Source organism: Octopus bimaculoides, chromosome 5 (genome assembly GCF_001194135.2).
Source record: "Octopus bimaculoides isolate UCB-OBI-ISO-001 chromosome 5, ASM119413v2, whole genome shotgun sequence".
In the NCBI taxonomy this organism is placed as follows: domain Eukaryota; kingdom Metazoa; phylum Mollusca; class Cephalopoda; order Octopoda; family Octopodidae; genus Octopus; species Octopus bimaculoides.
In genome coordinates, this window is record NC_068985.1 from 30,905,006 (window position 1) to 30,920,599 (window position 15,594).

General features: G+C 33.3%; 1 protein-coding gene across 2 annotated transcripts in view; it reads left to right on the plus strand.

Annotated features, from left to right (window-relative positions):
- LOC106867861 (sortilin-related receptor) overlaps positions 1–15,594 on the plus strand; it is a 134,489-nt gene that overhangs the window by 65,211 nt on the left and 53,684 nt on the right. The window contains exons 6-15 of one of the 2 annotated variants that reach the window (XM_014912904.2): positions 703–804; positions 1,232–1,401; positions 2,421–2,619; positions 5,717–5,746; positions 8,043–8,231; positions 10,015–10,103; positions 11,908–12,083; positions 13,240–13,441; positions 14,173–14,298; positions 15,047–15,129. In XM_014912904.2, the coding sequence (XP_014768390.1) occupies positions 703–804; positions 1,232–1,401; positions 2,421–2,619; positions 5,717–5,746; positions 8,043–8,231; positions 10,015–10,103; positions 11,908–12,083; positions 13,240–13,441; positions 14,173–14,298; positions 15,047–15,129 (1,366 nt within the window). The remainder of the gene's footprint in view (positions 1–702; positions 805–1,231; positions 1,402–2,420; positions 2,620–5,716; positions 5,747–8,042; positions 8,232–10,014; positions 10,104–11,907; positions 12,084–13,239; positions 13,442–14,172; positions 14,299–15,046; positions 15,130–15,594) is intronic. The other variant, XM_014912905.2, reaches the window with a different exon arrangement.

A 15,594-nucleotide genomic window follows, 5' to 3' on the forward strand; every position in this document is an offset into this window, starting at 1 on the left:
ACACACACACACACACACACACACACACACACACATATATATATATGAGGATATTATTATTTATAATAATATCAGTGGTTTAGCAGATGTAAAAAAACTTATAACAGTATAAAATTTCAATTGATAATTAAGGGTACTAGTAAGCAGTACCATGCTGACATAGAAGTCAAACTGACGAAACCAAAAGTTATCACTAAACACAAAGGTGAAATTGGGCAAACAAATAAAGACCCTAAGAACCCCATCCCAATTACCAAAAAAATTGAAAGCCAGACATACCCAAATCACTGTGATCTTAGTATCTCTGGTTTTCAATTTTTGATTTTTTTTTTTTTTTTTCATTATTGGGATGGGGTTTTTGAATTGTAAAAGATTGGTAAAGATTGCCTAGGATCCTGATGAATAGAGAATATATCTTAGAAAAGGATAACCAGTACTAATAAATTCTCGGTCTTTATATGTTATTCAGGTCATCTGAAATGAGTCAGATGGATTACATTTTAATTTCCCATAATATCTCTCTTCATTATTACTTATAGTCATTGTAAGACTATATAAGTTATTGCATTTAGCAAGTTGTTATAGTTTCTAAAGCTTTATGTATGTTTTTACTGTATGTTAATTAACAAAGGAAATGTTATTCATTGACTATTTGCTGTTTGATTTGGATTCATGAAATTTCTATATCTTTGTTAATTTCAGCGTTATTTTGGATCATCTCATCCTTTTCATCTCCAATTATGGGTTTCTCGCAATGGTGGTGAATTCAGACTGGCCCAGTTCTGGCCTCAAATGAACAATATGGTAAGTGTTACTTATTTTATTCACTATCTCATAGACAACTTTAGAGAGAATTCTAGAGAAATGAACTGAAAGGAAATAGATTTAACCAAGCATCAATCTTTCAACATGTTAGGTTATAGTTAAAAGGTAATGTTTATTTTATGATATTCCTCCATACTTTATAAAATTAATTAAGTGCATGCATGTGTGAGTATTTGTTTACTAGACATCCCCTGCAAGGCATTTAGTGGAAGTAAGAGAGATAGCAAGAGACAGAGCAGCCCTGCTTTTCTTATTTGTTTTCATTCTGATTTTTTCTCTTTTTTTTTTTCATGTGTATTTAAAATGATGTTACTAATACTGTCAGTTCATTTATTTTTATAATTGACATCAGTGAAATACATGTACTGAAATATGTATTCACATAAAAATTTGACATTTTTTTCAGGACTACTACATAGCTGATGCTTCTGAAGACCAAGTTTTTGTGTGTGTTAACCATCATAATTATCTGAGCAATCTATTTGTTTCTGATGTCAATGGGATCAAGTTCTCTTTATCCCTTGAAAGAATTATATACTTCAAGCCTAAAGGTCCAAATAAAGACACATGGCTAAGGTAATTTCCTGTTCTTCTTCCTCCTTTTCCTCTTCTTATTTCATCATCTGTGTTATCTTATGAGATTCAGCTATAAAAGTGCTAAGGGCAGATTCAAAAATGAAAATAACACTGATATCTCATTTCAGCAGATATATTTGCCAAAATTACATGAAAATATCTTGAAATACTAAGAAGTAAATTTATTCAATAAAATCACCATTGGCTTTCAACCACAGCCTCCAAACAACTTCAGAATCTCCTGCAACATTTCTGGACAGTCTCCTTGTTTAAGTTGGTGAATGCTGCCATAATCCTTGTCTTCAGTTCATCTTGGTGTTACAAGAAGTTTTCTGGTCTCTTGCTCAACTGCGCCTCGCACATAATAATTAAGGGGGTTGCAGTCTGGGGAGTTAGGTGACCAGATGTTAGGAGTGATGTGGTTGCAGAAATTGTCTGACAGCCACGACTGGGTTCTCCTACTTGTGTGGCATGATGCAGAGTCCTGTTGCCAGACATAGGGTCTTCCAGCAGCCACCCTCTTGACCTAGAGTAACACTACCTCCTCCAGGCACTTGATGTAGACCTCCGTGTTGAGTCTGAGGCTGTGTGGTAAGATGAATGGAGGTATAACATCATGATCACTAGTGATCAATCCAAACATCATGATCACTAGTGATCAATCCAAACATCATGATGTTGACTGGATGTTTGATTTTTATCACTCTCAGTACATGCACTGTCCTCTGATTGACACCCAAACATTCTAAAATGTTCATATTGGAGCTTCCAGCATGAATGCCAAGCAGTACAGCATACCGTTTTCAAATTTCTGGCAGAGTGAATTGCGTCATGGAGCTGTTTTTCTCCCACAGACAGTTCCTAACTGACCCTACCATACTGTGTAGTCGACAAAATCAAAAACAAATGATGCACATGCACAAAATTAAAAATATAAAAAGGCAACAATTTATCCATTGTACCCTGTATATGTATATATATGTGCACATTTTCTAAAACTATTCATTTCTATTTTCTAGTGTTTATGCAGATAAATCATTTGCTGATATTCACAAAGTGAAAGGTGTACGTGGTGTTTATATTGCTTCACAGTTCATGAACAACTCCTTTAATGTTGATAACCAAATTAGCTTGATAACATTTAATAAAGGGGGCACATGGCGTCCTCTGTTGGCTCCTGAAAAAACCAGAGACGGAACAGTTTTAAACTGCTCTGTTGTAAGTAAGAATTTTCTTTTTTTTCATGTTTAGCTAATTATTCACAGAATATTTTTATTGTAAAAACAGAAAATGATGTTTTGTAAAATTTGGCTTCTGAGAGGAGAGTATGTTGCCAAGAATATCAATAACCTATGAAAAAGACTCACAGAATAGTATTGTTGTTAGTGGTGGTTATTGATATATCAATGTGAATTGAAGAACGATTTTCAGTGGTAGCTCTTGTCTGTTATTTGTAGTTGCCTTTTTTATCTTCTAAAATGTAAAATTTCTTTACTTGGAGGAGATAACACATTGTCATGCAATTAATAATGTTTGAAATTCGTTTCTTGTAATTCATTGTGGACTATATTCTTTACTCTCTTTGCCCACTAGAATTGCTTTTCTAAGAAGAATTTAACAAGGCAGACAAGAACATAGGCTAATTAATGACTGAAAGTTTATTAGTTAGATCAGTCATGGCCAAACAGCAGTCCAAGGGACTTTTTTAATGGCCTGCCTAACAAAGTATTATCCTGAATTTTTTTTTTAGTAGTGCAGCCTGCCTGATGATTAACCATGTCTCATGCAGCTTGCTTCTTGAGAAATGTTACCCATGCCTGAGTTAGATTTTATCATTAGCAATATGCAGTACTTGTTTACTTCTGATAACATACATGAAAAATAAGAGAAATCAACGTAATGTTGCTCACATGATTGGGTAACTAGTATTAAAAAGATTATCATCCTTCTGTAAAACCTTTTCTCTTTTTTTTTTTTGTGGCTTAGTCAAAGGGGGATTGGGCAGTGTTCATGATCTTTGCAGGCCTTTTGAGACTGGTGATGGGAGAAAGGGAATCAGAAATCATGACCAATATGTTTCTGTTTCTGTTAACTGATTTTTTTTTTAATCTTTGTAAATGGCCTAGCTGAAAATTTGTAACCAAGAGTGGGCCTACCAACAAATAGCTAGGCCTTTTGAGGAGTTACAGGGCCAGGCCTCTGCTGAAAAGTTATTTTAAATTCTTCCTTTTAATAAATTGTGACATTACGCAAGGATATTGCAGCTGGAAACATTGCATTAAGGTATAGAATTATTCTCAGAACAGAAACCTGGTTTGATTGCTTGCAACAGAATAGATTCTGCCAAAGGCATCCAAAGGATAAGTTGTATTGTTAAACCAGGTTAGATTATCAAAATCTAACTGCCAAGAAAATCAAGAGGCAAAAGTGCTCCAGCATGGCCACAGTCTTAGGATTGAAACATATAAAAGAATAAATAAATAAATAAATAAATAATAAAAATACACAAAATAAAAAATTAAAAAACTGAGAAAGAAATCTATTTGCACATACCTTTGAATATTTATAAATGCAATACCACCATTACTTACTGTCAAGCTTATCTTCCACAGCAACCAATACAAGAGGGTTTATGTACAATTTACATATTATATCTGTAGATTCAGTTTTTGAGCAATAGCAAAATATAAACATTTCCAAATTTAACCAAACTCTCTCAGTTTTAGTAATCGTAGCTAAAATAACGCACATAAAGACTCTTTGAGCCTAAAATGTTCTTGCAAAAAAATACATCATGATGATGATGATAATGCTGGAGATGATTTCATTCTCTGCTTATGCATTACCAGTTATTAAGAGATAGATTTTCTTTGAATGTCTTCTTTGTGTTAGTTGGTAGATGCATCTTTGTTTGAAGTTTTCCTTATATTGTCTGATAGCATTAACAACAGTAATTCAGTGTTTAGTAAAAGAATAGCATCATCTCTTGTACCATCAAAATTTTATAAGGCACTTAACATAAGTGAATCGCCAAAGAGGGACTTGAAGGGACTACTCTCTATACTTGGGTGTAAATTGATAAGATATATGATTTCCTAATGAAATCAAATGATAATAGCGCTAAAGAATTATCTAGCAATGCAAAACAACTACCCTTGTTAAGAGCTTTCAAAGGAACTTCTGAGTTCTATATCTTATATCTGTTTATCTCATACTCGTATGAGATAAACAGAAGTAAATAGAAGTGGTCTGAAAAATGTTTGACTTTGGAAATACTTTAGCAAGATAAAATAACAGAAAAAATTATTTATAAAAAAAGTCAAGGAGTTAGGTTAATTCTAATTCCGTATCTTCCTTCAAACACTAGTTATTATCTACTACAAGCCTTCATTTATATAACAATTTTCATCATGAATCCTAACCACATAGAAATCCATGAAGTTATAATCATTGTGTCTTTTTAAAGCATGCATATGTTTTTTTTTTGTAATGTTATAAAAGAGTTAATTTCCCCCCTCTAAATTTCAATGGATATTTAAATGAATGAAAAAAAATTAAAGAAACTGTTTTGTAATCTTTGTTTGAATGTATTTTTGTTTTTGTTTTTGTTTTAAATCACTTTGGATGTTTCCCCCACCACTTTAGTTCATACAATTTTGTTTAATAGTTTTTTTTTCTGTCTAAATATCTTTATTTTTCATTAAAAATGGCTGTGTTAATCTGTCTCTAGTAGAATGGTTATATTTACTACATATGATGACTATACATAGAAAGTAAGGCCTCATACAAAGTAAGGCCTCATTAGATAATGTAGTTCTTGAGAATTCTAAAAGGATGAGGGGGTCATGTCTGGGATACCTTTGACATTTGGTCTGTTCAATGAGAATTGACCTGGGGTTGAACAACAAAATAACAACAATCATACCAACTGAAAATTTAACTGTAAAATGAAGAAGCCTTAAATATAATGGCAGCAAAGCTAAAATGGAAATCATTGATTTAGTATAGTGTTTTGTCTCAGTAGAATAAATAAGCTTATTCTTTATCCATCCATGGGCATGAGTTGAAAAGTTACCTTTTTTTTTTTAGTTGCTAAATACATCTCTACTCTCTCCTTTAGAGTAAGATAAAATGGTTAAGTTTTATCATTATCATGTCCACAATTATCATTTCTTCCGTCATTATTACTTTTTTAATTATGGTTAATAACTTGCAGGTGAGTTGTTTATAAGTAAACATTGTGTTGTAAAAAAAAAAAAAAAAAGGAAAACTACGTAACTTACTTTCACCTATTTTTATTCATTTCTTTGTGTAGTCATTTTACACTCACTGGTTTAGAAAGAAGGTAATTCTTTCCATTTAGATCATCTTTGCATGACAATGATTAAAAAAAAAAAAACAACAGCATGACTTTCCATCCCTGCATATGAAGCTATTCCAGTGCTCTATAGATATATTCAGATACAGTTGTAAATCTTGTAAGGTTGTTCTATCTAACCCCTTAACTATGCCAGTCAACATTTCAATTTGCTGCTAAAATCTCAGTTGATAGCTTACTTGCAAAACATTAGTTTTGAATGCTCTGTCTTCATGCTGCATGAAGATAGAATTTTGCATATGTAAAATTCTGCATGTGTTTTGTTCAATCCTTTTGTTTTTGTTTTCATTTTTTCCTGGCTAAATTAATATTGCCTGCTAGTTTATTCTGGGATATTGCATCTATATGTTTCATTTACTAAGGAGTTTGATTTCACTGATTTAATACCCTTAAGACTAAAATAAAACATTGAAGATCACTTGAAAAAAAAACTTTTTAAATACCATTATTAATCTTATTGCTTGTCTGTTTTTGTTGTTTTAAAAACAATTGGGACTCAAACTGAAAATTATTTCCTGTTTGTTATTATATATTGCTTTCAGTAATTTTTGTTTACAAATAAAATCCTGCATGATTCTTTCCAATTGAAAACATTTTTCAGAATTGCTTTAACAACATCATACATGACCGTAAATGTTTGTTTACATAGGTTTCTGTAAATAATTCTAACTAGACTTTACTGTTATCAACAGAATTAACCATTTTGTTACCATATTCCTTTTGAGATATTTTGTGTTTGTTTCAATTAATTTTAAATATAACAAAGAATTTAGTAAAACAACTTTGGTATTATTAAGCTAGTGTTAGGAACATAAATTAAGACCAAATTCTAGTGGAAAATTTTAATTCAGAACTTTTGAATTTGTACTACAGAGCCAGGAGTGGTCTCAGGCAGGCTCATATCAAAAGGGTTAAACAAACATGACTAACATTCAGAAATAATGTCCTCGTAGTCTAATAGTTAGGCTGTTGTCTAGAGATAGGTGTTTTTGCTATTCTAATTTTAAGATCAATGTATCTTCTTTTATTGGGTAAGTCATAGTTATCAACCCTGAAAGTTTTAAAAACCTTTAGAAATAATATAGCAAATAATAAACATAAAATGGTAGGGTTATAGTGTGATTAAAGCAACCTAATCAAGTACATTACTGATACTCAAATTATGTATGTTACTGATAATGAATAAGGAAAGTATTTTGAATTAGATGATTATACAGATGACTCATTGAAAAGACAGACATGTACAAAACTTTACTTTTTCATCAACAACTTTCAGTGGCTATAATACAAAGAAACATGACTTGTATAAGGAACAGCATACAACCCACATAATATTTGTTGGTGGGGGGAAATTCTCTAATCAAAGAAAGTATATATTTATAAAATGTGTCTCAGTCAATTTGACACTAAATAGTAAAAGTAATGTCAGGACAGCAGTGGTATAGCAGAATTGGTGAAGCTTCTTGCAGTATTTAGTTACAGTCCTTTTTATACAAAGAACACTGCATGAAAATCTCAGATAAAGCTTTCAGAACTACATAGCAGTAAGCTACAAGTGACCTAGAACTTATAAGTTATATATAGCATAAACATTTTGTAAATATTTTTGTTACTAAATGCCACTAAAATAAAAAGTTAATGTAGAACTATTTAAATATGAAAAAACTAAATTTATTTACATTAGCTCATTTCTTTTTACAGTAAGGCTTTAAAAAAAAAGCAATAGTTATGTCTTCATTATAACTGACTCAGATTTTCTAAAAGATACCAAGTTGTGCATTAATATTAGTATAAATTGCTAAATAACTATTTAGCAAAGACACTAGTATGTCCCTTCTGATGAGTAATCAGTTAGTCTTGAAACAGCTTTATGGGAAATTCTGTTTATTTTTTCATGTGTGTATAGAAAACTAGATGTTTTTACATTAGATCAGGGGTCCCCAAACTTTTTAGACCATCGACCCCTTCATGGAATCTTTGACCTCTCATCGACCCCCAGGCATGTACAAGAAAATAAATAAATAATAATTAAGTAGATGTGCATTTATCAACCCCTTGAATAGTCCCATCAACTCCCAAGGGTCGATATCAACCATTTTGGAGACCCCTGCATTAGATCATACTTTTGTAGTGAGATTTTAAGCCAAACTGTAGGTATTGTACTTGTCGAAGTTTTTTTTTTTTTTATGACTCAACCAAAACCTCATAATTTCTATTTGTATTACAAAACTTATATTATATCCAGTTTTTTTTTATTTTGCAGTGGCTTCATTGTTCTTTGCATGTAAGCCAAGAACTTGAACATCTTTATCCCAATAGTCATTCCCAGCCAATCCTCTCAAGAGAATCAGCACCAGGACTTATAATTGCTGCTGGTACTGTTGGTAGTCGTATCAAACAGTATAACCAAAATGTATTCCTGTCAGTAGATGCTGGCCTTACTTGGCATGAGGTGAGAAAGTAATCTTATATTTCTTGCTCTAAAATGCATGCACACATGCACACATACACACACACACACACAGCCAGTTTGAGAGCAATAAAAATGTGTGAAGAAATTTTTTTTTAATCTTCCCCATCTCACTTGTTTTGTAAAGGTTACTTGTATTTTATAAAAGTAATTTAACCATGCTTATGAATTAATAGCTCAAATTTTGGGGTCCTAAATTTGTTACTAGTGCTCTGAATGAGGCCTCAAAAGTTTCATTTGTTCTGTCACAGTAATGTTAATTTATGAAATGCTGAAGTTGCTACACACTGAGTAAAAGTTCTCAGGAAATAACAGCTGTTATTTAAAGTAGCCATTTTAATGAAATCACTTGTGCCAGCCAAGAAATATAAACTACCAACAGGTAGATATGATTTTAGAATAAATTACATGCAGTGAGTTCTTGTGAAACTATCAGGTCATCCCATAAGTTCTGTCTGATTTTACCTTTTTTTAAAATTGAATGAAATTTAATAGTATTTTAGAATGTTTAATGGAATTAATTATTTTTATGCATTTGTGTACATTTAAACTAATTAAATATTTTTCTACAGAATAATAGAATTAAAATTTCTTTGATTAAAACCCTTTCTAACATGGAAGTATCCAAAGAGCATTTGAGGCACATAATGCTTTATGAGTACAAAAATGGAAACTCTGCAGCCGAAGCGACTCAAAACATACACTCACTTTATGGGAAAGAATGCTTGAATGAAAGAACTTGCAGAAGATGGTTTGCAAAATTCAAAAGTGGAGATTTCAGCCTTGAAGATGAAGATCAAACAGGACGTCCAGTTGAGTTTGATGATAAGCTCTTGATGCATTACTTGAAGAAAATCCTGCATTATCAGTTGAAGAATTGGCAACAAATCTTAGTTCAAACCATACCACTGTTCATCATCATCTTCAGCAACTTGGAAAGGTTCCTAAGCTTGGAAAATGGACGCCTCATGAATTGTCCGAAAGCAACTGCAAATCCCCAGTTGACCTCTGCTCTTCTCTCCATTCTCGCGAACTCATTTCACCGTTTTTGGATAGACTTGTGACTGGTGACGAAAAATGGATCTTCTATCAAAATGTTAAACGTCGTAAACAGTGAAAGGGAAAAAGCTCAACCACAACTGAGAAGGGAACTTTATCGGAAAAAGGTTCTTCTCACTATCTGGTGGGATTGCAAAGGAGTAATTCACTTTGAATTGTTACCACCTAATGCAACAATCAATGCTCAAGTCTACTGTCAGCAATTAGAGCGTTTGAACCAAGCTTTGAAGAAAAAAAGACCCGCTTTAGTTAATCGTGAAGGAGTGATGTTTCATTAGGACAATGCATGACCCCACATTGCAATGATCACATCACAGAAGATCAAAGAGCTTGGTTGGGAAAAAATTCCTCATCCACCTTATTCTCCCAACCTTGCTCCTTCAGACTACCATTTGTTTCGTAGTTTACAGAATCATTTGGGAGACATAACTTTCACAAGCCAGGAAGAGGTTGAAACTGACATTTCAGAGTTTGTTGCTTTGAAACCAAAAGAGTTTTACATTGATGAGATTAAAAAGCTTGTAAAAAGATGGAAGGAAGTCATAGATAATCAGGGAAAGTACATTGATGATTAGATTTCAATTAAATATAACATTTGATCACTTGTTTTCTTTATACAAAATTCGTACATGACTTATGGGATGACCTGATATCTCATTTTGTTTTTAATGTTCACTTAGCAATGTGTGTATTTCTTTCTTTATAGATCTTACTGGACAAGCATTATTTCATCTTTGGGGACCATGGTGGACTTATTGTTGCCATTAAGCAGTCTGCACTTACAGACACAATACTGTACGTAAACAGTTTCTTTTTATTATTCACATGTCAATGTTGAACTTTTTGTTCTTTGGCTGCATAATTCTATAAAGCTTATACATATTTGTACATACTGTCTCACTTTAACTGTATAAATTACATATAAGTGAGTATGTGCTAGATTCTGTTTAACTGAAGTTATATTCTAACCCTAAACTTAACTTATACTCAGACTCCAATGAGGTTGGTATTGGCTTGTGTCAACAAGACTTATGTAGTAAAATCAGTAAAAAGAGTACAGTGAATTTGCCATGGGAAATGGAAAATCCAACATTTTGTTCAGTCCTTTTTCAGGGAAAAGTTAACAGGAGAGAAATTGAGAGACAGCAAAGTTTTACATCTTCATCATCATCATCATCATCATCATCATCATCATCATCGTTGTTTAACGTCTACTTTCCATGCTAGCATGGGTTGGACGATTTGACTGAGGACTGGTGAAACCAGATAGCTACACCAGGCTCCAATCTGATTTGGCAGAGTTTCTACAGCTGGATGCCCTTCCTAATGCCAACCACTCTGAGAGTGTAGTGGGTGCTTTTACGTGCCACCGGCACGAAGGCCAGTCAGGCGGTACTGGCAACGGCCACGCTCAAAATGGTGTATTTTATGTGCCACCCGCACAAGAGCCTGTCCAGGGGCACTGGCAATGATCTTGCTCGAAAGTCCTTCTTAGTTAAAATAAAAATAAATAAATAAATAACTCTTTCTTTTATGTGTAGATTTGACTTTCACTTTATGCATGTTTGTAAAATTCACCTTTCATGTGTGTCCATCCATCCATCCATGGCTTACTCATCTCTAACAGACAGCTTTTACCTTTTTCAGTTTTCCTTTACTTGCTCATGAAATGATACCTAAACTGCCATAAGCACATTCTAGTGTGTGTGTGTGTGTTAGCTCCACGAGGTAGCATATTTCAATAGATAACCTCAGTGATTTATTTATTTATTAAACATGCTAATTTTTCACAGCCACCTATGTACAATATTGTACATCTGCTAAGTACCTGGAAAAATATGCTTCACTGAGCACTCCTTTTCAGTTTAAATAGCAATTGATATTATAGATATTCAATGATATCTATCTTGTTAAAAATTATAGGCCTTTTAAACATGCTCTTTGGAAGAAATTTTTCTTCCAATAAAAAATTTAGGCTTTTTCATTTTTAGATTGTTTAATCTAAGAGTATTTTCTGCTACTGTGTTGAAAATGTCCAAGTTATACAAGAATATCAGATGCAATAATTTTTATACAGCTATTCATTTTTACAATCATGTGCCGGTGGCACGTAAAAGCACCCACTACACTCTCGGAGTGGTTGGCGTTAGGAAGGGCATCCAGCTGTAGAAACTCTGCCAGATCAGATTGGAGCCTGGTGTAGCCATCTGGTTCACCAGTCCTCAGTCAAATCGTCCAACCCATGCTAGCATGGAAAGCAGACGTTAAACGATGATGATGATGATTGAAAGAGATTTTTTAAAAAAAACACATTTGAGAAAACCATCTCCTTTTTACTTACGAACAGCAATGAAAAATATGCCAAATATCATTGTATTAGAAAATGATTAATTTTATTTGTTTTATTTTGGTCATTATTTGTATATTTATTTGAAAATGTCATCACACTTACATTAACAACTTGATTGCAAAGACTGGCCTGGAATATATCCAGGACCGAGGTGTGTGGCGAGTGGACTTTGTCACCTTGACCTGGGTTGGAAGCTGGCCTTTTAAAAAAAAAGAGATTATTTATTTGTTTATTTATTTTATATATCAGTTATTCCTGGAACAATGGTGAAACCTGGACATCATTAAAATTTACTGACCGAAAGATTTGGGTGTATGGTTTATTGACTGAACCAGGTGAAAAAACCACAGTGTTTTCAATATTTGGATCATATGCAGAAAAACACGAGTGGCTAATTGTTCAAGTCAATCTGAGCTCTATCTTCAGTAAGTATATTTTTTATCACTTTTATTAATTTCTGTTTCAGTACAGTTTTGAAAAAATACCCCAGTATATATTATTGAACCACACTTTAAATCTGTTTACAATGAATTTCTTGTTGTTTTTAATAGACGCTGATATGTTCAATGTTTAATTTTAAATGTTGTTCTCCAGGTCAGCCTTGATTTAGCTGACTTATGATTGAAGGCATTCCAGTATTAACCATCCTCTTCCCCCTCCCCAATTATGATGTCTTTTTTTGAAGATGGTAGGATGTAATTTGAGGTTGGTTTTGGCTACTATTTCTAGTAGATCAAGAAATTACATTGAGGTTAAGGAATGCAAGAGCAATGCAAGAAGGCAATTAACTCCAGGGAGATGCGGTGTTTAATACTGAGACTGGGGTGAGGCACTCTAAGGATGCAGAAACAGCAGATGCATCAAGTGGGCTTTCATTGGAAGCTAATGTAGAGTTTTGTAAGAGGAACAGATTGTCTAGGCTGTGATTTCAGGGAGATTTGGTTGCTAGTTCAAGCAGGTCAATCAACCATGTAGAGTTTCCATTGTTTGTTACAATCAGTTCATAGCAGTTTAGACCAAGGTCAGCTCTTATCAAACAGATTGATGATAAAAGGCATTCTATCCTTGACCATCCTCTCAATGTGGCTGCTGTACTAGTAGTTTAAGTCTATTTGCAAAAGTTGTCAACCCACCATTAACTCAACTGGTAATTCTCCCTTACCCATACTTGACCTGACTATTTAATCAACTCAACATCATAATTACTCTTCTATGCTCATAACTCTACTGAACATTGTTGGTGTTTTCTTGTAATTTCTCAATATTCTCCTTTTACAAATAGCTCAAAGCTGAAGGCACATGCTGGTCTTCTTAATCTTTGTTTGGAAATATGTGAAAACATACATGCTTATGCAGGTATATTCACATGTAAAGTCACACAACTACAGATATGTACAGGTGCTCAATTACACATGCTCAAGTATGCACTACACCCTCTTTATCTCTCTCTCCCCTTCTTCTCTCTCACTGCCTCTCTCATTAATGTATTAATATAGGTATGAGAGTTTTTGAACAATTCAGTCCTTTGCTGTATCTGTAATTTATAGTCAAACTAATTTCTTTTTTTAATGTCATCCTCAGAGTCTGTTTGCAGCAAGGAAGATTACAAACTGTGGTCTTTGTCTGATACTCTGAAAGAAACTGAAGGAATCAGGGGGTGTCTATTAGGAAGAAAAGATATCATTGAAAAACGTGTCCCACATGCAAAATGTTACAATGGAGAAGAATACATACGTCCAATAATTACAAAGAATTGCACTTGTACAAGGGAAGATTTTGAATGGTTTGTATGCAATTTGTTATTCAGTATTTCATTCAAAAATGCATTTTGTATTCAACTTATTGAATACAAGATGCAGTATGTATTAAATGAGTTGTTAAATCTATTACATTACTAGTTGTTTTATTTCACTATTTCTTATTTGGGATACAGTATTATTCCATGTGTACCATATTGTGCATTCCAAGACTGGCAACAAGTGTGGAGTTGGAAATAACTTGCTTGTTTAATAAATTCTTCCTCACTTACAGTTGTTCCAGTGTGGACCCACCATCGGCACACGTCTTTGTTTCTTTTATCATTCAGGTGGCAGAAACAGTAAGAGCTGTATCGAATGTCATAGAGTGTTTTAGTTTTGTCTTCATGTTTCTTAATTGAAATCTTTATGAGCCTGTCATTACTTTTTATTTTCCATCAATAATTTAACATATCAAACTAGAATCAATTAAGTTGACTGTACACCTTAAACCTCAAATTTTGATTGTAATCAAAATAAATTTACTACACAACTAAATATTGTTTTTTTTCTTACATTAAAGAGGAAAATGTCTGTCTCTTTAGGTTTTCTTGTGTCTCTCTCAATATTCATACATTGCCCCACCACCCATCAGTGTGTCTCTGGCTCTCTTCTCTATCTTCATTTTTCATTCATATAACTAAATCTATAGTGTATATATATGGTGATGATAATGATGATGATGATACATGTATGTTATTTTTATTTCCACTTTCAGTGATTATGGCTTTAAATTAAGATCTCGACACAGCTTGACCTGTGAAACTGATCCCAATTCAGACCTTGATATACATAAGATACCAAGTCCTTGCTACCCTGGAACCTACTATTCTTACACCAAAGGGTTTGTACTTACATTTTTAAATTGAAATTTAATCATACACAATATACAATAGAACCTTGCAGTACCAGTGCTCCATTGTACAAGTAATTTGCTGTACGAGCCGAGACTCGTGCAAATTTTTGTCTTGAAGTACAAGTGGAAATCTGCAATACAAGCACACAAATCGTCCCATCTTTAAGGTAATTCAGTTAATAAAACCAGTTTGCATATTTCTTATGCATTCTCTGTTTATAATTGTCATTTCACTTGTAACTACACCTTTTGTTTGAAAACGCATAAAAAATTATTTTTGAGTGGTTTTGTGGGGCTGGAAACGATTAATTATATTTTAATTAATTTCAATGGGGAAAATTGGTTTGTAAAATGAGTAAATCGTAAGACGAGCTTGGTCATGGAACAAATCAAACTCATACTGCGAGGTATCACTGTATTTTGTTTTGCTTTTTTACATTCTGTCCATTTGGGAAATATTTTCTCATCATTTTTATTTTTGAACAATTGAGATTAAACAGTGGTCTTAGGGATTTAATTACTCAGAAATTATTAGATTGTATGTGCCATCCCCATTCCCAGTAACAATCTCTCTCTCTCTCTGTCTCACGCACATACACACAAACACTATATACATTGATGTCTATTTACAAATTCACTCCTAACTCTGCTAAATACATTTGTGTCGTTTCATTCTCCCTTGCTTTCCCTTATCAACTAAGATGTATGCATAACTATTTTATTTGTGTTTTGCCAGTTACCGTCGTATTGCTGGTGATAGCTGCAAAGGTGGAATGGAGGCAATATATGCCCCACAAATGAATTCTTGTCCAGTCAAAGGTAATACAGCTTTTCTCTGTATGAAATAAACTTCAAATGCTAAAAAGCATTTGGGTTACTGTTTTTAATCATCCCACATGACTTCAGCTAGCCTTGTTTAAATAGATTGGTGACACCATAGTAACAAATCAAAGTAAATCTTAAATTTTTTCTTAATGACGCAGCTATGACTGTATATGTTTGAAAAGCCTGCTTCCCAACCTCATGGTTCTGGGTTCAGTCCCAACAAATGGTACTTTGGGCAAGCTGACCAAAGCTTTGTGGGAGGATTTGGTTGATAGAAACTGAAAGAAGCCTGTGATGAATGACACTACTTTTATGACAGTGACAGTCATTTACAACTATCATTCAATGTCAAGACAAAGAGACATAAACATTCAACCCCCATGCATCTGCATGTATGGGTGTGTGTGTGCTTGCGTGTATGTGTGTGTGTATATATATATATATATATATATATATATA